The sequence below is a fragment of the Macaca mulatta genome, chromosome 16 (assembly GCF_049350105.2).
Source record: "Macaca mulatta isolate MMU2019108-1 chromosome 16, T2T-MMU8v2.0, whole genome shotgun sequence".
NCBI lineage: Eukaryota > Metazoa > Chordata > Mammalia > Primates > Cercopithecidae > Macaca > Macaca mulatta.
Window position 1 is genome coordinate 10078188 of NC_133421.1, and position 21929 is coordinate 10100116.

At 39.4% G+C, this 21929-nt stretch overlaps 1 protein-coding gene across 19 annotated transcripts in view; it reads right to left on the reverse strand.

Moving 5' to 3' along the window:
• Positions 1-21929, reverse strand: part of MYH10 (myosin heavy chain 10) — a 153812-nt gene that overhangs the window by 99375 nt on the left and 32508 nt on the right. For 5 of the 19 annotated variants that reach the window (XM_077970316.1, XM_077970315.1, XM_028836006.2 and 2 more), the window contains exons 4-6: positions 13037-13064; positions 1499-1601; positions 852-881 (exon numbers count right to left, since the gene is read on the reverse strand). In XM_077970316.1, the coding sequence (XP_077826442.1) occupies positions 852-881; positions 1499-1601; positions 13037-13064 (161 nt within the window). Of the gene's footprint in view, positions 1-851; positions 882-1498; positions 1625-13036; positions 13065-21929 lie in introns of all 19 variants that reach the window. The other 14 variants (XM_077970318.1, XM_015118584.3, XM_077970319.1 and 11 more) reach the window with 6 other exon arrangements.

A 21929-nucleotide genomic window follows, 5' to 3' on the forward strand; every position in this document is an offset into this window, starting at 1 on the left:
CCTACTCTATCCAAGGTATCTGGCTCAGGTCTGCCCTCCTTCTCCTCCCAGGTAGTGAGAAATGGAGGACATGCTATGATTCTTGGTTTGTTCATTGCTACGGTCTGTGGAGCTGAAAGGTAGGCATCTGATAATTAGGAAGAATAACAGTCTTCCACTACTTGCCCAGTATAAAGAATATTGTAATTGACTTTATTTTACTTATTTATAGAGATGAGGTCTTGCTCTGTTGTCCAGGCTGGAGCACAGTTGTGTGATCGTAACTCACTGCAGCCTCAAATACTTGGGCTCAGGCCTTCTGTCTCAGCCTCCCAAACACTTGGGACTATAGGGGCATACCACTGTGCCCAGCTCTAATTTATTTAATATATTAAATATAATCGGGCCTTTGTTAAAACACATACAGGCATAAACTATGCCATGCCATAAAACTTTAACAGATCAGAAATTTGTTAGCTCCAAAGGTACAACTTTTGAAGAGGCAGCCCCAAATTTAAAATGTAGTGTAGGGCACAAAGCTAGGTTTCCATGTGTCTGGTAAGTATCAAAATAATTCCACCTAGTAAATGACATATGAAACCATAATTTATTGGCTTCATAAACATGCAGTTCAATGTCATGATAAAAGGGCAAATAAATATTAAAATTTATCTGGAAAACAAATTTAAAGCAAAACGGCATGCGCTTCTCAAGAAAGAATAAGGCTCTAAGCAATAAATTTTCAAAAGTAAATTTTCTTAATGACAGATTTCACTTAGAACTAGTGGCATTTGATTCTAGCAGAGACTCAATCTACAGACAGAAATTAGTGCAAACACTCAAGACTAAGAAGCATAAAGAAAAGCACTTGCCTGGTGTTTCACTGGTTTAGGCGATTCCTGCTGTTCATTACAAACAGACAAATGCAAATGTTAGCAAGTTTGAGTCTTTGCCTAGCAGTAAGCCATTTCCAAAGCACCAAGCCAATGTGCAGTTGAGAACTGTGGAAGCTGGGCTGGCTGGCATTCTCTCAGGCTGTATTAACTATCACTTCTGCATGTCTAGAAATTAAGGAGAACTGACATTTCTATTCTTGCCCTTTTTCTATCATCACTTCTTCCCATATCTCTCTCCTCCCCTCAGGCTGCTGTGGGTAGTAGCGACAGGCTACTGCAAGTTCAGAAAGAACGGCTGAAAATAGGCGAGCATCTTCTTTTGGTGGAAAATAAGTCTTCATAAGTACTGCTGAACAATTCTCAGCAAATCTTTGCAAGAAATTAGGCATCAAGCCACTACCATAATTCCAGTTTGCCCTGTCAGAAAGCCTCTTTAACAGCAATTTCCTTGTATCCTAGCCCCTGGAGTGGAAAAAAGCGTTGCTGGGTAGGTGGCGGGGAGCGGGTAGGGACAAGGGAGCTGTCAGTTATAGCAGTGTGAGAGTAGACTGGCTTCCTTATTTTTGCTTCTGAAATTATATATGAATAAGAAGAGATTTAAAAAACAACAGAGCAGAACTTACAGGAATATTATGGTCCTTTCTTCCTTTATGTGAAGAAGCAACATGGGCAAGGTACTGAATAACTTTCTTTGTATTTTCTGTCTTCCCAGCACCTGACTCACCCCTGAAAGAAAGAATTAATATTGGCTACTTTAACAAAAGCACAGCACATGCATTCCAAAATTACAACTGAAAAATTAAATTGCATTGGAACAATAATAAAAATAAAAAGAGAACAGAAAAAATAACTATCAACAGTAGTTAGAAAATTATTCTTGTAAAAGGTATTAAATAATAAACCCAAATAATTCTTCTTGTTCTTTGAGATGGAGTCTCTGTTGCCCAGGCTGGAGTGCAGTGGCACGATCTTGGCTCACTGCAACCTCTGCCTCCCGGCTTCAAGCAATTTTTGTGCCTCAGCCTCTTAAGTAGCTGGGATTACATGCACCCACCACCATGCCCGGCTAATTCTTATATTTTTAGTAGAGATGGGGTTTGGCCATGCTGGCCAGGCTGGTCTCGAACTCCTGGCCTCAAGTGATCTGCTCACCTCGGCCTTTTAAAAAAGCACTGGGATTACAGGCCTGAGCCACTGCGCCCAGCAAACCCAAATATTTCTTGATAGATGCCAGTAAGAGGACACAGGAATATGTTCACGACACTCTTTTTTCCCTTGAGGGTGGGGGGTTCTATCAGAGAAGTGAAATTTATTAGAACATTCATGAAGAAAACTCTTCAGTACCATAAACATGACCAGCACTGCAAACAGAGAATCCCTAAAACAATTAAATTAATATGATTTAATCTGAAGGAGCTGAAAGAACTCTGAGATGCCTACTGGTACTGATACTCATTTTCAAAGCCACTGAAAGCCTTCTCAGATCCCCCTGTCACAGCATGCTAGTGACGAATTGCTTCCTGGTGCCAATGTTGTGCCTCATTTGCACCTTGTTAAAGATCTTTCCATCATTTGCTGGCCTCATAGGCTGGGTTCCTGATGGCAGGGGCTATAGCCTCATATATTTATTTATTTGTGTTTTGTTTCTTTTCTTTCTTTTCCTTTTTTTAAAATTTTATTTTATTTTATTATTATACTTTAAGTTCTAGGGTACATGGGCATAATGTGCAGGTTTGTTACATATGTATACTTGTGCCATGTTGGTGTGCTGCACCCATCAACTCGTCATTTACATCAGGTATAACTCCTTTTTTTTTTTTTTTGAGACAAAGTCTTGCTCTGTTGCCCAGGCTGGAGTGCAGTGGTGTGATCTCGGCTCATTACAACCTCTGCCTCCTGGGTTCAAACAATTCTCCTGCCTCAGCCTCCCAAGTAGCTGGGACTATAGGCGCACGCCACCATACCTGGCTAAGTTTTTGTATTTTTAGTAGAGATGGGGTCTAGCCATGTTGGCTAGGCTGGTCTCAAACTCCTGACCCAAAGTGATCCACCTGCCCAATCTGGGTTTGTTTCTTTTTAATCCTTGTAACTTTGCCCAGTGTTGATACATAGGCAGACATAATTTGTTGTCAAAATCAGTAAATACTATGAATTTTGTTGTGAATGAGGACAAATGCCACTACTTTAAATGATTCATATTTACAAGCAAGGCTGGCACATTTCGAAAGTTGCTTTTCATTTCTACTCAGTACTAGGCTTGAAATACAGACAAGCTGCTACATACACAGCGATACCTGAATTACAGCCTCTGCTCAAACACTGAAGCTCCCCTAAGACATGATCAAAGCAAACCTAACTTTACAGTCAACAAAACTCTCAATTTGGATTATAATAAAAATTTCAATATCTAATTAATTTTTCTTTAAAAAAAACCCCAAACTCAAAAATGTTATTATATACATTGCCAATGAATAATCCTCTAAGCATTTAATCTAAGGATTGAAAATCTAATTTTTCTAACAGGACTCTTCCTTGGAATTGCACTTAGAATTACACTATTTGGGCCGGCCACAGTGGCTCATGCCTGTGATCCCAGCACTTTGGGAGGCCAAGGCTGGAGAATCGCTTTAGCCCAGGAGTTCAAGATCAGCCAAGGCAACATAATGAGACCCGTATATACACACAAAAAAAGTAACAAATTAGCTGGGTGTGGTGGCTTCCACCTGTAGTCCTAACTACTCAAGAGGCTGAGGTGGGAGGATCTCTTGAGCCTAGGAAGGTGAGGCTGCAGCGAGCTGTGATTCTGCCACTGCACCCTAGCCTGGGCAACAGAGCGAGACCCTGTCTTAAAAAAAAAAAAAATTACTGTTTGAAGTGTCCAAAACTTAAATTTTTCGGTAGCCTTACTGGTTTCATTATCTTCTTAACACTGCACTCAGATAACCACAAACTCAACCTCAGGGAAGACTGGGTGAAGGAACCCTAGTAACCAACTGTTGGCCTCAGTAAGGACATTTTCTTCTCTGGGCCTCAGTATCCCAAATCTGTAAAATGCAGGCATTGGATCAGATCCTTTCTAGTTGCAAGAGCTGATAATTCCAGATATAACCCATTTAATGGTTTATAAGACTATTTCCTATGTGAAGCTTATTAACCACCCCTCATGTTAGAGTAACATTAGTTTCCTTCAATGATTCACCATCCACAAGCGTCTGAATCTTAGACACTCGAATCTACCAAACTTTTATTTTAAGGTTCTGCCCACTATTCCTGCTAAAAGAGGCCTTTCTGGCAACCAAGATTATATCAATCTGTAGTCTCACTTTTATATCATCTGTATTATTAAATCCATCTGTTGTTTTCTTTTACAACTTTGATAGTTTCACTTTTTACAGCTGAAGCTTCAATCTGAAAAAAATTTTATGATTTGAGGTAAGAATTTAATCTAATTGTTTCCCCTGGATGATTCAGCATACCTCCCAATATCAATGACTGACAAAGACATTCATTCTCAGGTGATCTAAAATGTTATCTTTTAGACAGGCATGGTGGCGGGCGCCTGTAATCCCAGCTACTCGGGAGGTTGAGGCAGGAGAATCGCTTGAACCTGGGAAGTGGAGGTTGCAGTAAGCCGAGATCTTGCTACTGCACTCAAGCCTGGGTGACAGAGTAAGACTTCATCTCAAAAAAAAAAAAAAAAAGTTATCTTTATCTTATTCTTATTCCCCATACATGTGGCTTATTTCCAAGCCAGCACCATATTCAGTGGTTCTGAAATGTGGCTAACCAGAGCACCCACCATCATCCTTCTTTTTGAAAAGAGCAAAAAGAAATCAGGTAGACTCTGAGGTTTATTTTTTACATCAACTTCAAATAGTTTTTTTCTGTTATCTCTTCCCCCTCTCCCTGCCTCCCAAATAAAAAACGATAGGTAGAATTTTGAGTTAAATGGTATCAATATTCAGCCTTTTTTTTTTTTTTTTTTTTTTTTTTTAGGAGAAATGATGTCTTTATCCCTGTGTCTCCCAGGTATAAGTTTTGCATTTTTCTAAGTTCAAAACAAGCAAGGATCATGTTTGCCTTATTTATCCTTAAAATCACAGTGCCCAACAGAGCAAGTGCTTGATATAGACTGCCGAGTCAATGAATAAATGTAGACCCTACACATTTTTAAGGTTTATTCCTAGGCTCTTTTTAATAATTTTTGTTCTTATCAATCTCTTTTCATCACCATTATATTTTCTACCTGGCTACTATTGGTACACAGATAAGACAATAGTTGCTATTCATTCATTCAATTACGTATTCTTTCAACAAACATTTGCAAATCAACTTCTATGTGTCAGGCATTCTTCTAAGTGCTAGGGATATAGTGTGAATATTGTCCATGTCCTTGTGGGGCGCAAGGTGAGAAGAACAGACAGAAAATAAATAAGAAAAACAGGTAAGATTATTAGATTACAAGGATATAAGGAACGCTACAAAAGACACTAAAAGGAAAAAGAGAAGGAAGGACAGCCCCCTCCTGTAGATATGAAGGTCAGGGGAAAGGTTCCTGAAAGACGAGCAAGAACTGGCAAGTGAAGAGCTGGGAATGTGTTCAGGAAGATGAGAGAGGTACATGTAAAGACCCCAAAGCAGAAAAGAGCTTGGCCTAGTCCAGGGACTGATGGCCAGGTGCCAGGATTTGATATAAATAACAATCAGGGGAGGGAGTAGCAAGAGAGACAGATGGAGCAGGAAGGGGAGGGGTGCCAGGGACCCTGGAGGTCATGGTAAAGAATCTGGGTTTTATTCAAGTGTAATTTCTTAAATAGCTATGACAGTGGTCTCTCTGTTTTGTTCTCAGCATTATTAGAAATACTGAGTGTTTCCATGTTAATCGTGAGATTGGTTGTTGGTTTCAAAAAGATAATTTCTTATTATGCCACGAAATGGGCCTCTTTTTCAGACTGACGATGACTTGTCTCAAATATAGTGATGATTGTTACTTTCCAGCCTGGTTTGTCTCTGTGGTTTCCCAGCTAACCCCCTCACTGGACATGCTTCAGTGTGACCCTAAAGCATTTTTTTCCTGCCTGTCATACTTAGGCAGCCATACTTCAACAATTGCTTATGAACCCTGCTACATTTTACATACTTCAGGTCTAAGGTAAGTCTGCTAGAGAAAATATGGCTTCAAAGATAAGATATATTCAAAATCTTACTGTTGAGCTCCCAAGAGGATAGACTCTGGGTCTTACACTGCCCACTATAAAATGGGGATAATAGCTCCTAATGCATAGGGTTGTTGAAGAAAAAATACAGCCCAACTAAAGTATGTAAGTGGCATTCAGTAAACATTATCCATTATTGTCCACTCAAATATTCATCCACTATACATGAGGTGATTTGAATTACTAAACTTTATGAATCAATAGTTAGGACAGTGGTTAAGAACCTGAGCTACAGAATCAAAATGACCTACCTAGATTCAAATCCTTCTGCCACTCCCTAGCTATGGAGTTTTAGGCAAGTTACTCAGTTCTCTGAGGCTGAGTTTACATGCCTTTAAAATGAGACTCCACAGGACTGAGATAATGCGGGAAAGGGCCTAGCACTGTCCTGGCCAAAAGGCTCTCAATAAATGGTAGCGGTGATACCAATAGTTATGATAATGATCGATGATGACGATGATGATGGTAATGGAAATTTTTAAAATCTGATTTTAATGAAGGAGGTGGCAGGATCAAAGGAGTGTAGACCTTGGGAAAATAGAGAAAACAAAATGAAACAATGAGAAATGGCACATCTGTTCCAGATGGAAACGGAGGAGGTAACTAAGAGCAGCTTGAACAAAAGCAGAGGGAAGAGAGCCAAAAAGAAAGCTCAGCAGACTTCTGTCTAAGAAAATCAGTTAGGAGAATCCTCTGAAACATGAACAACAGGCCAAAACCTCAACGAGTGAGGACAAAGGGAATCTGACCTCATTTCCATCAACAAAATGAGATGTAACGGTGAAGCAGTCTTACCCTTTAAGTAGCTGGCTGTTTCACTGCTGGTCTAAGACAGGGACTATGGTTAAGGGGAAAGGCTGCAGACCCAGCATCATGCTCTTTTGGAGAAGAAACCCTTCAAAAAAAAGTGGTAGAAGTACAAAGCTAACAAAAACGAAGCAAGGAGGCTTCTAGCTGGGGGTGTCCTGAATCTGTTGAAGCACATTCGGACACAAAAGATCAGGAGTTTCTAAACATGAACATATTTGCGTTTCCTCAATAGGTCTACAGCTTTGGCTTCTCAAAGGGATGTGCAATCCAAAACAAAAACATAAAAAACAACAGCCTAAAGAAACAGTGATGCAGATCATTAACACGTGACCAATTCTGAGACTTTGAATTCCTTCTGGACCATGGGGATTTCCAGAAGGAATTCAAAAAGAAACCGCTTTTTCAGATCTTTATTGGTAAAAATATAGGTATTTTATTTTGTCTGGATATTTGTAACATTGAATTCAGCCTAGCTTCAAAAATCACCCTCTGCTTGAAGTTCTTGTTTTAGACAGCCTCAATCTGAAAAACACCATAAACATATTACCCCCTCTATTATCTATACCTATAAAAACATACAACATTAGTAGATAACTTCCTACAGTTTCCAAACTCTCTTTAGAAAGCAGCTTACTGTGAAGAGCAGAGATTTTGTGATCAAGATAGGCTTGGGCTCAAGTCTCCCCTATCGCACTGGCACTAGCTCGTATCAGGTCTTGGATAATGTGACAGTAAATGGACACAACAGAGGTATTGCAAAGATTAACGGAGAGAACACTTCCAAAGATATGTTCACTTTCCTTGCATATCTGCCTAGAACATTTTAAATTTTTATTTACAAGTTGATTTGATACTTCTTTTTCTTCCATAACATAGATGTCATCGAAAGTGAGACACACAGCTACAGCCATCTAATAATTCCTAAAGTTTTAGGACTTGAGGACATCTAAAATAGGGTCATTAGAAAAGCAAATCGACTACATAGTTGACTAAATAATTACTCTTATTCTTTTTTTTTAAACAAGAGAAAACACACACAAATTCGTTTAACATGAGCGTGGGGAGAATCACAGAGTGATTGCCCCTAAACAGTTATTCTCATACAGAAATAGGGTTTAGAGAGGCTGACAATCTGATCCAGAATCACACAGTTCATGGCAGAGCTAAGAGAAGAACACTAGAGTTCTATCTGACCACACAATGTTTTTTCAACTACATTACACTGTTGCCTTAGTTGTTTAATCAATTCTATCAATTTAGTTGCCTTAAAACTTTTAAGGTATGTTATTCCTAGCAGGAATCAACTGTTCTCAATCCTGGCTGGCTGGCTTCGCCATCATTACTTAATGTAATATTTGTATATAATAGATAAGATTCCTTTACAAAAACATCGATTGTCACATCTTAACAGGCCATTGTGAGGCAACCATTATTTTATAATTTTTACATTATACCCAAATATACTTAAAAGGAGAAAACCAACTTGCCTAAAGCAGTTAGAGTCATAAAATAGAAACAGAGTATTCTTTAAAAGGGGGGTGTAAGAGAACAGAGTAATTTCCTCATCAAGGGTGACTGCTTTGTGAATTTTAATTCTGATGAGAAGGAAAATCGACATGAGGATTACACTGAAGCAGGATTTCACTTCCAGTTCTATGGGGGTGCAAGTGTGAAAGACTACTCTCTCCTGAGAGAGGATGCATGCAGCCCGAGTGTCTTCACCACACACAAGAATACTAGGATACTCAGATAAATAAGCATTAAACAGGTGGCTTGCAAGTGGGAGCTCACAAGGCCTGGCCTGAGTCTGCAGAAACAAAAGGTTACCTGGGGAACTATGGGCAGATAAGGCCGGAGTGTAAATTAAGAAGTTTATCCTTTTGGGGGAAAAGTAAATTACAGAATAAATGACTAAAAAAGTGAAATGTTGACCTAAAGGAAGATGCTGAGGCAAAATTAATATAGAAAGCGTATTTGGGCCAAGGTTGAAGCCAGCTGCCCAGGACACACTTCAACTTGCCTTGGGCCTTTGTTACAAGCAGTTTTTAAAGGAAAGAGGGAACAAGGAGTGGGCTGATACAAAGCTGTGTGACAGGAATTCTCACTGGTTTATAGAGATAACATTGATTAGTGATTGGATACACATTGCTGAACCATAGGGGATGAGTTATAGTATCTAGTGTACGGCATTTTTTGGCTATCTGGCATCAGTTAGTCTAGAGCACATGTAACAGGTGGCTTTAAGAGGTAACTACCTAGTTCAAGGAGGGAGTGAAACTTGTTTCATTCCAATGCCTCTCTGGGCCTGATAACTTAAAGAGGCTTGCATTCCTCACATAAAAAGGTTTTCTTTCTCAAAAGCTTAAGGAGATGCTATCAAACTACTTAATACTGATTAAGAAATAATAATAAAACCATGTTGTATCTAGTTGTATTTATTTATTTTATTATTTATTTTGAGACAGAGTTTCGCTCTTATTGCCCAGGCTGGAGTGCAATGGCGCAATCTCAGCTCACCACAACCTCCGCCTCCTGGGTTCAACTGATTCTCCTGCCTCAGCCTCCTGAGTAGCTGAGATTACAGGCATGTGCCACCATGCCCGGCCAATTTTGTATTTTCAGTAGAGATGGGGTTTCTCTATGTGGGTCAGGCTGGTCACGAACTTCCAGCCTCAGGTGATCTGCCCACCTCAGCCTCCCAAAGTGCTGGGATTACAGGCGTGAGCCACTGCGCCTGGCCTGTATTTTCTTTTGGTTGTACTACATATATATATATATACACACACACACACACACATATATATATGTATATAGCTACATATGTAAAGTTTGTGAAGTTGACTAAATAGTTTTTTAATAAAAGAAAAGGCATACAAATTTATTTAACATGAGCATGGGGAAAATCACAGAGTGATTGCCCCTAATTAGTTACCTCATGCAGAAAACTTAATTAGCTTGGCGGTGGACTAAGTTTACGAAGATACCAGTCACATGCACCTGGGGTACCGTATTTGGTGGATCCTCAAAGGCACCATGGAACATATAATATTTTCTTAAATCTAAGATACACTGTTTCACTTTTTCATATTTTTCAGGTCATGATGTAACTTTATAATAGATATGAACATGAAAAGCTGTTACTAAATATCAGGGGTATCTAAAAAATTTTAAACTATAATGAGGCTGAGAGAGGTGGAGGTAGGTATGTACGGGGGACAGGAGAAGGAACTTCCTGGGGTGATGGTATTATTGTTTACATCTGGTTAAGCGTTCAGGTTATGCAAGGACTCAGGAAATGAATACTTAAGCTTTGTGCATTTAATTCTAAGTAAATTTTGCTTCCAAAGAAAAAGATGAAAATACTGGGCTTCAGTTAACACTGTATGCTTGAGTACTTAGGGGAAAGTGTACTGCTGTCTATCTACAATTGCAGTTGAAATGTATCAAATGAAGGGATTAATAGCCCACTAAAGTGGTATGAAAATCACTTTAAACTGAAAACATCTCAGCAGCCACATAAGGAAACATCATCTAAACTTTAGCAGAACCCCCAGTATATGCAGCTGCCATTGACCCCTCCCAGGGAGGTTCCCAGATTGAGAAAAGCGTGCCCTTTAGCACTGCAAAATGTGAACCCAACTGTTCATTAGCATCAATTAGACAGAGAACCCTCCACACTTTCCCACTGAAGCCTTAAACTTCACGGGACCCCTTTGTCAAGGAAAGGATATACACCTTTTATTTCTATAATTCCACAAGAGACTCATCACTGAGTACACTTGTGTAAATAAGTCTTATCTTTTCTCTGTTAATCTGTCCATTGTCAGTTAACTTGCAGGTCCCCAAATTCTGAACCCAAGCTGCAAGAGGAAAAGTTTTCCTCTCAACATAAACAGTGTAAGAAGGACTGGTGGATGACAGGATAAAGCAAGTACAGTGAAATATTAACAGTAGAATCTAGGTGGTAGACACATGGGTGTTCACTGCAAAATTCTTTCAACTGTGCTTTATGTCTGAAAATATTCATAATAAAATGGAAAAAGCAATTAAAAAAAAAACGGAAGAAAACAAACATGGTACTTGATGACTGCCACTTTGTACCCAAGAAGAGATAAACCCAGGTGCTAGAAGACTTACCTCATAAATCCAAGTCTATTAATTGGTGACAAGGTACTAACTAAAACGGTGTTGATCATCTAATTATAAGTGCTAGCGTCTGTAATGGTCACTTTGGGTAACAAAATCAGTACTCACGAACTTTCGTTCTGTCAAACAGCAAGTCATTCCCTCCCTAAGTGCTTCCTGCTTTCAGACGGTCCCAAAAGTCTTCATCAAACCACTCCATCTAAGAGAAGGTACAAGTCTCCACCTGGATTTGGTTGTATTCCAACATATCCGTGGTGGATCGACTAAAGTAATGGCCCCAATTGTTTCATGCCTCACTTTATGATGTTTCCCACCTGACTCATGCCATGCCTTGGCCATGTCTTGCTTGGGAATGGGACAGCAGAATGTGACACAAGCAGAAACTTGAACACTGCTTACACACTGGAGCTTGCCCTCTTGCTGCTGTTGAACATTGCTACCACGTTAAAAGCCAGGGCAAGACTGCTGAAGAAAGAGATGCCAGGTGGAGAAGAAACCAAGGCACCCCCACCAACAGTCAGCCAGTCATACCACAGTTGTCTGCAGACACAGGAGTGAGCCTTCAGTGAGAAAGCTGAGTCTGGCCCAGATCGGCAGAACCGCCCAGCTGAGCCCAATCCAACTGCTGGGAAACCTGTAGAACTATGCTGATTTGAGCCACTAAGTTTCAGGGTGACTTGTTGTTCAGAAAAAGCTAATTTATATAACTCCTCAAGGCTAAACAATGCTAGCAGAAAATTCATATAACAAAGCCAACTAACTCTCATCTCCTCAAACCTCCTATCCTGCCACTCCTCCCCTTTCTTATTAAATACCAAGTCTTCTACTTCACAGAAAAACCATCAGATTAGAATTTTCTCAATTCACAGCTCCCCATCCCTACTTACCCATATTGGTACTCATCTGCTTCCTTGGCCCCGTCACTGGAGAAGGGCCACGCCCCCCATTAGGACCTCACTGTGTCCAGATACCCAACCCCTGTGCTCTGCACCTCATCACCCTCCTTGCTCTCTCAACTCTCTTTCCTGCCCCCATCCCAGCCACTCCCAAAAAGTTGTCTTCCTCTCATCAGCATGGAATCTTGGTCACACTTAAAACACCACCAACAACAACTAAAATCCTATTGATCTCTTACCACCACTCAACTACTCTTCACCTTCTCAAACTATCTGAAAGTAGGTTTATACTTGAGTTTCTTTAAAATTGTATTTTATTTTTAACATTTTCACCTCCCCTTCATGCCTCAACTGCCACCTGGCTTCCACCTTCTCGCTATCCCCAGTCCACTCCAGCACCCTCCATTCTCCACTGCTGGGTCCAATGCACACGCTGCTGCTCATCTCACCCACTCACCTTCTCTCTTAACTCCTTTTCCTGATGCATGTAAATCACCAAGTCCTGCTAAGTCTGCCTCCTAAACTGAACACTGCTTAAATTCAACCACTTCTCTCTAGGTTCACAACCACTTCTATACCTGAAGTCCTCACCATTTCTTGCTTAGATGACTGAATAGCCTCCTAACTGGTCCTCTTGTTTCAACTCTTACTGCACTCCGTTTTTCACACTGCCGCCAAAGTAATCTTTCTAAAGTGCAAATCTAATTGTGTCCCGTGGTGGATATTGTTTTATTCTCCTGTGAATGTTTAACACTGAGCACACAGTACCGTAGACACATGATATTCAGTAAATGCTTATTGAGTAAAAAGAATAAATTACCGAAACGTCCAGTAGGCCTATACTTGGACATATGAACTAAAGATGTCAGTTTCACAGATAAACATTACAAAATGTGTGAAAAGCCCAGACTGACAACTAAACATTAACACCCAATTTAAGCAACTTACATAATCTTAGTCTTAAAATAACTGCAAGGTTTACATCAAACTCTTAAAAATTACTGCTCTACTTCTCCCCTCCCCCCAGACAAAAATAATTGCTCCACTTTCCAAGAAAATCAAAAACAAATCTGAACATTCAACATTTACTTACGTGCAAAGAATTGACTGGTCCTCACGATCTATAAAACAGAACAAAACAAACAAAAAAAAAAGAAAGTGACCATTTGCCTGGTTTTAAAATATTTGATATAATAAAGTTGCAGTAATAGCCTATAAAATATTAGTAACTACTCCTCTCAAGCCAAGTTAACGCCTCCAACCCCATTATACAGTCCTAAATCTAATCAAGCCCCCTCATTATCTCCTATTCTTATGCCAGAGTCTCTGGGGGTAAATAACAGTAACTCAGGCTTACTCCACACATCGTTTGCCTGGATGACTTTATATGCCTAATTAACCTTGATTCTCAAACCCTGCCGCATATCAAATTCAACTGGGAAGTTTTATAAAAATGTATTTCCTGGCACTCCACCTCACTAAATCATTCAACTCTGGGAGATGGGGATTGAAAACCCTTCCTTAAATAAGCTCCCCGGGTGATTCTGACACCTGGCCAGATTTGGAAACCATGGCCTTTCAGAATGGCTTCAAGTACACCCACAACCAGAGAGGAATCATTGCTAATTTCATCTTAAAGGAGGAAAAAAAGTATTAAACACTGAGAGGAAAGAAAGTTGAAGGAGGATAAACATCTATAAACATTGTCTCAAGTCAACATGTTTTATACACCAAACATAACAAAAGAATCGCACATGATTTTAAAGTGATTAATAATTTAAGGATCCAACTAAAATTTTCAAATAAAAAGGTGAAAAATCAAACCCATATCTAGCTCACGGACAAAACTCCCAGTAGAGGATGCAGAATTTCTAATCACTTATGAATATTATTATCCCTATTTCACAGATGAGAAAAAGTTCCTCAGGGAGGCTAGGTAATCCTCCCAAGTGACAAAGCTAAAAAGGGGCAAGGTTGCTGGGATGAGGACCCAGGCCTGTCTGCCTCTAGCATCTGTGTGTGTTCTCAACAATACGAAACAAGTTTGTCATTGCCTAGAAAGGAATTGAGCTCACAGGGCCTGGCCCAAGTAGCTTTTTCGCTGCTTGCCATGCTGTGCTTGCTTTTCCTCTGGTGCATGTCTCAGGTGCCCAAGGAGGATTTCACAGCAGTTAGGCATAAATAACTTCCATGAAAGAGAAATAAGTGCTGTGTTCACTATGTCATATTCTTTTTATATAATATTATTAAACAAATCCATTCATATATTCTATGTATAAACTGAGATTTACAAAGAACATAGTACTGTCCTGCCCCTCAAGTCTAATTTCTTTTTTCTTTTTCTTTTTTCAGACAGAGTCTTTCTCTGTTGCCCAGGCTGCAGTGCAGTGGTGTGATTTCAGCTCACTGCAACCTCTGTCTCCTGGGCTCAAGTAATCCTCCCACCTCAGTCTCCTGAGTAGCTGGGACCACAGGCAGGTGCCACCATGCCCGGCTAATTTTTGTATCTTTGTAGAGACAGGGTTTTGCCATGTTGCCCAGGCTGGTCTTGAACTCCTAGGCTTAAGGGATCCACCTGCCTCGGCCTCCCACAGTGTTGGGATTACAGGTGTGAGTCATGGCACCCGGCCCTAATTTCATTCTGATAGCTCATAACCTGGTGTTATTCTTCCTTCTGGCTGCCACAGCCAACATTCATAGTACATAGTTGATGTCCGCCTCCTTTATTCATTTACCTACACAGAGGTCACACTATATCCTTTCTTCCAACATACTCTTCCTAGACCCACAACCACTGGGATATCTCCTGCATGTCCCTTTGGCCTCAATCCAGCTTCACCTCCTCTAGGAATACCTTCCCAGACACTCTCCCTCAGGTCTCTCAATGTTGCCTTCTTTTAAGTGTATTTTAGAATCAGACAAACAATACTGCAGTTGACTGCCAACTAGAATGCATTGCTTGAGATCCGAGACTGTGTTACTTCTTTATTCTCAGCATTAACAGCCTTGGTGAGCCATAGCTAGCTTTAATAAAGGTCTGCTGAGAGAAACCCAGGGCTAGGTGCCGTGTGGGCACTGGCAAGATAATGGGGCCTGGAGTCTTTTCTAGTTCTAGCTCTGCCACAAACTATGTATCTATAAATGAGGCATTTATTCCTTGCTGGCTGGTTCTTCACCTATAAACCATGATTTTACCAAGTCTTTGCTTATTCACTCTCAATATGAATCTTCAGACCCCTGAATTTTCCTGGTCTTAGCAATTTCTATAGAACTCCACTATACTAAGTCGTTTATGGCTTTTTGAAAGTAGTATACACATTAAAGAAATCAAAGCACACAAATTAACCCAAATCAAACTGCCTCCTAATTCATTCAAGATGGCGTTCTTCCTGCGTCTGTACATGCTATTATCATTGTCTAAAATTTGAGACCTACATTACAGCCTGCTGCACACTTCATTCCGCCACGCTTCTTGCTATCCCACCGCCCACCAAACAACAACCAAAAAAACCCCAACTCTCTTCTAGCCAGACCCATCTATTTCTATCATCTGTCTATCTGATCTTGTATTAACTTTGGGCCTCAGTACCCAACCTCCCAGATTCTCTCCAACTCTGTGATGGGAGATGGGCTTGCCAACCTCTCAGATTCTCTCCAACTCTGTGATCAACTCCCCACCTCTGCTTCACTGAATCCTCTCTACCCTTCAAGGATCAACTGCAGCACTATGACAGTTTCCAATGATCTTCATACTCTAAAACCCTGTACATGTAACCAAACAGAGCCTTACGGTGATATTTGAGGGGAAAAAACTCACTTTCGAAAATGCAACTAGCCTTCTGAACACTAGGGACTCATTTGATAGCTCAGTATTTTCCAAAGCACCTTCCAAAAATCACGTAAGGAGGTATGCAATAAATCCATGTTGAATTAAATCATTTTCTCAACATGAGAAAGTTTTCAAATCAGTGATCTGGGCTCTTACCTAAATAAAAACTAGAAAAGAGCAAATTAAATCCAAAGTAAGGAGAAGAAAGGAAATGATAAAGAAATCAATGAAATGGAAAACAGAAAAAAGAAAAAAAAAATCAATGAAACCAAATGTTCCTTCTTTGAGAAGATCAGTGGTATTGACAAACCTCTAGCCAAGGTAATCAGGAAAAAGGAGAAAAGGACACAAATTGCCAATATCTGGAATTTTTAAGAAGTAATATCATTAAGAACCCACAGATATTAAAAAGATAATAAGAAAATACTAGGAATGACTTTATGACAAACTATTTGACAACTAAGATGAAAGGGATAAATTATTTAAAAGATACAACCACTAAAACTCACTCAAGAAATGGTAACCTGCATAGCCTTCTATGTATTAAAGAAAATGAAATTGTAATTAAAAATCTTCTCACAAAGAAACCATAGCTTTATTAGAAAATTCTACCAAACAGGTAGGGAATAACTAACACCAATTGTATACAAACTCTTCAAAAAACTGAAGAGGAAGAAGCATTTCTCAATCCACTCTAAGAGACAAACCTTACCCTGATAATGAAATCAGAAAAAGACATTGCAATAAAACAAAACCACATATAAATATTACTCATAAACAAATGCTCAAAAATTCCTAACAAAATATTAGTAAATCAAATCCAGCAATATATATTAAAAAAAGATGATGCACAGAAGGAAAAAATGGTGTTTGCCCTGGGAGTGCAAGGCTAGGTCAACATCCCAAAGGTGATAATCTAATTCATCACATCAACAGACTTAAAGAAGAAACACCCTCCGACCATCTGAATAGACGTAAAAAAGCATTTGACAAAACTTAATATCCACTAATGGTTTTTAAAAACTCAGCAAAGTAGAAATACAAGGGAACTTCAACCTGATAAAGGGCAGTTACGAAAAACCCTACAGTTAATATCATGTTTAATCGTGAAAAACTGAAAGCTATCCCTCTAAGATCAGGAACAAGGGAAGGATGTGTGTTCTCACCACTCCTATTCAACACTACAAAGTAAGAAAACAAAATCAAAAGCATAGATTGAAAAGGAGGAAATAGCAATGTCTCTATTTGCAGAGGACATGACTATCTAGACAGAAAATTCCAAACAATCTACAATACACAAAAACAAACAAACAACAAACCCCTTTCAGAATAAGTGGGTTTAGCAAGGTTGCAAAAAAAGTCAATGTATATTTTAAATATCCTATTTCTATATATTAATACTGAACAATTTGAAATTGAAAATTTAAAAGTTCCATTAAAACTAAAAAACATTAAATGTTTAGTTATACCAAGGTTTATGACACACTTGGTTATAAATCTAACAAAGTATATGTGACATCTCTGTATGCTGAAAACTACAAAACACTAATGAAAGAAGTCAAAGACCTACAGAGAGACAAACTGTTCATGGATTGGAAGACTCAATACTGCTGTTAATTCGGCCTCAACTGATTGATAGATTCAGTGAAATCCAATCAAAATGTCAGCAGGATTTGTTGGGCAAAAAGCAACAAACTGACTTCTAAAATGTATATCTATGGAAAGACAAAGGAACTAGAATAAAGAATTTTAAAAAGAACAGTGGTGGAAGACTCACACTACCTGATTTCAAGGTTTACTATAAAGCTACTGTAACCAAGCCAGTGTGACAAAAGGAAAGACATACAGATCAAAGGAACAGAGAGTCCTGGAATAGACCTTTGTTGATTTTCCACAAAGGTACAAAGGCAATTCAATTGAGAAACAGTTGTTTCAACAAACAGTGCTAGAACAATTGAATACCCATACGCAAAAAGATGAATCTCAACCCATATTTTGCACCATATACAACAATTAACCCAAAATAGGTCATAGACTGGGAGGACAAAAATTGCAAATTACTTATCCAATAAAAGACTTATATCTAGAAAGGACAAAGAACTCTCAAAATTGAAAAATTAGAAAACTATCAAACTTTTAAAAATGATAACAACATTTGGACATTTCACCAAAGATATACAGATCTTAAGCACATCAAAAGATGCATTAGGAAAATGCAACTTAAAACTACAGTGAGATACTACTGCTCGTCTATTAGAAAGACTACAATTTAATAAAGATGGACAATACCAAGGGCTAACAAGGATGGTGAATACCTAGAATTCATCTGTTGCTGGTAGAAATGCAAAATGGCACAGCCACTTTGGAAAATAGTTTGGTAATTTTTTATAAAGTTAAACACACATCTACCATATGACCCAGTGATCCTACTCCTAGGTATTGACTCAAATGAAATGAAAACTTAGGCTCACACAAAAGCCTGTATACGAAGGTTGGCCCATGTCATCTGTGGGGGATTGGTTCCACGACAATCCCAACCCACAGCAAATTAAAAAAATTCATGCATACTCAAGTCCCTTATATAAAATGGCAGAGTATCTGCATATACCCTACACACATCCTCCCATATGTTAATACTTTAAGACCTGTCTACATTACTTATAATAGTACCATGAAAATGCTACGTAAATAGTTGTTATATTGTTTAGGGAATAATGAAAAGAACAAAAGTCTGCCTGTACATCTTCAGTATAGGCGCAACCATCCATTATTTTCCCTAATCCACAGTTGCTTGAATCTGCAGATATGGGACCCTCGAATACAGAGGGCCAACTGTACAGTGTCTTAATTGCCAAAAACCGAAAACAATCTAAATGTTCTTTACACAGTGAATGAATAAACAAACCATGGAATAGGCATACAATGGACTATTACTCAGCACTAAAAAAGAGTGAACTACTGGTGAATGAATCTCAAATGCATTATGCTAATAAAAGAAGCCACACTCAAAAGGTTAAAGTGTGGATGACTATATGACATCCTCGAAATGGCAGCACTAGCGTTTATTCCTAGCGTTTATTTATTTTTGGCTATAGTAAAGGATAACGGGTGAAGAAAGCTAATGATTTTTGGGCATTTTTAAACTAATCACCCTATGAAATCACCATTTCACGCTCCCTAATCCCTTCAGTCTGTGTGCCCTCACCCTCTTTTCCTTTTCCTCATACTACTCAATATTGTCTTTATTTGTACGCTGTCTCCCCAGTAAGAACAGTTCTTTTTTTTTTTTTTTTTTTTTTGAGACGGAGTTTCACTCTTGTTACTCAGGCTGGAGTGCAACGGCGCAATCTTGGCTCACCGCAACCTCCGCCTCCCAGGTTCAAGCGATTCTCCCGCCTCAGCCTCCCAAGTAGCTGGGATTACAGGTATGCGCCACCACACCTGGCTAATTTTGTATTTTTATTAGAGACAGGGGTTTCTCCAAGTTGGTCAGGCTGGTCTCGAACTCCTGACCTCAGGTGATCCTCCCGCCTTGGCCTCCCAAAGTGCTGAGATTGCAGGCGTGAGCCACCGTGCCCAGCCCAAGAACAGTTTTAATGGTGTCAACGCAAGGGTTTTACCATATCTTACAGCTTCACAGGGTGAGTGAGGAGGGACTGTTCCTACTGTCTATATTTCTACATCAGAAGATTCAATACATAGATCCAAGACAACTATAAACCATTATTAAATGTTCCTTTTCCTGACATAAAATAATGCTTTTTGTCCCTGTTTTGGCTTTGAGGTCTACTTTAGGCTGAAGTGACTTTAGACTATGCTTTCTTTTTGTATGCATTTGGCTGAGGTATCTGCCCAGTCTTGTACTTTTATTATTTGGCTACTTTGAGATGTCTTTCTTGTAAATGGCATATGATTGTATTAGGCTCTCTTTTATTTACAGGGGTGTTACAAGTACTTATGTTTGTTGTTATAAGCGTTATATTTGGTGTTACATATTTTCTGACTTTTTTTTTTTTTTTTTTTTTAATTGAGATGGAGTCTCACTCTGTTACCCAAGCTGGAGTACAGTGGCACAATCTTGGTTTACTGAAACCTCTGCTTCTCAGGTTCAAGTGATTCTCATGCCTCAGTCTCCCGAGCAGCTGGGATTACAAGCATGTGTCACCACGCTCAGCTAATTCTTTTATATTTTGAGTAGAGATGGGGTATCGCCATGTTGGCCAGGCTGGTCTCAACTCCTGACCTCGTGATCCACCTGCCTCAGCCTCCCAAAGTGCAGGGATTACAGGTGTGAGCCACTGTGCCTGGCCCATTTTCTGACTTTTTAAAGCCTTCCTTGATGTTTCTTTTCAAGAATGGCTTGTTTTCCTTGCTTTTATTTCTCCTAATGTAGGAAACTTGTATCCAGTTTCAAAGTCCTTCAACTTGCATTCTCAAGGTTCACATTTTGATGTATATCAATCTTACTCTTAAAATGCTTATTCTTAAAAGGGAAGGGAAGATCACTCAGTAGGTTCAACACCTTTTCAAGGTGGCTGCTTGGCATTTAGCTATATGGATGAGCCATCCTCTAATTAATTATTTATTGATGTAATAATTGGTTGTTTCCAGTGTTTCTCAGGAAGCTACCAGAGGTTACCCTCTATCCAAAAATGTTAACAGCATATGAGATCCATAAATTAATATAACTAAGGAAAGAAGCAAAAGAAATTTCTAGAGGAAGGGCAAAGGCAAGTCTAAAGAAACAAGTACGAACTGGAGGAGGATAACAGGCTTTGGGAGATGCGTCTTCAAGGGGGAAAGACCCTGAGAAATTACTTGATGCATTTGTGTCTACTGAAAGAGGATTTGTAGTTCAAATTAACATAGGTGATTGTAAAACTACCCTAGTCCCCAAAATGGGAAAATTACTAACCACAAGGAAAACAAATTATATAAGAAAGGAAATGTAATCATAGGATAATAATTTAAATGTTGAATGTTAAAATGCAAAATGTTGATTGAACTTCTATCAGGAAGATATGGTGAGGGTTTAGATGAGTATAAAAACTCTTCTTCCAGGCCAGGCATGGTGGCTCCAGCCTGTAATCCCAGCACTTTGGGAGGCCGAGGCAGGAGGATCACGAGGTCAGGAGATCAAGACCATCCTGGCTAACATGGTGAAACCCTGCCTCTACTAAAAATACATAAAAAATTAGCCGGGCGAGGTGGCGGGCGCCTGTAGTCCCAGCTACTCGGGAGGCTGAGGCAGGAGAATGGCGTAAACCCAGGAGGTGGGGCTTGCAATGAGCCAAGATCGTGCCACTGCACTCCAGCCTGGCCAACAGGGTAAGACTCCGTCTCAAAAAAAAAACACAAAAAACAAAAAACTCTTCTTCCATAATAGGAAGTCTAAAGATAAAAGAAAGAAAAGAAAGAAGAAAGGAAAGAAAGAAGGGAAGAAAGAAAGAAAAAGAATATCATAGGCTTCTTACTTATTAATAATTATTTATGTACTTATATACTTATTTACATATGTATGTATATAAGAAGAAATTCCTAAAGAGGGAATCCAGAATAGTTAGGGTATCTCCAGTTTTATGTCTTACTCTACTGTGTATTTGTGTTTTTTAAAAGTATCTTTACATATTGCCTTAATAAAAAGTAAAACATAATTTAAGTATTCAAATTTCTTTGACAAATTCTGATTTTGATGCTATATAGGTTACTCTGCATTTTTATTTTATTTTATTTTATTTTTGAGATGGAGTCTCTCACTGTCTCCTGGGTTAGAGTGCAATGGTGCAATCTCAGCTCACTGCAACCTCGCCTCCCAGGTTCAAGGGATTCTCCTTGCCTCAGCCTCCCAAGTAGCTGGGATTACAGGTGCCTGCCACCAGGCCTGGCTAATTTTTTTCGTATTTTTAGTAGAGACGGGGTTTCACTATGTGGGCCAGGCTGGTCTATGAACTCCTGACCTCATGTTCCACCTGCCTCGGCCTCCCAAAGTGCTGAGATTACAGGCGTGACCCACCACGCCCGGCCTGCTCTGCATTGTTTAGTGGTCTAAACCCATTTAGATTATATAGGAAGTACCTAGTCCTTAAGATTTTTTTTTTTTTTTGAGACAGAGTCTTGCTCTGTCGCCCAGGCTGGAGTGCAGTAGCGTGATCTCGGT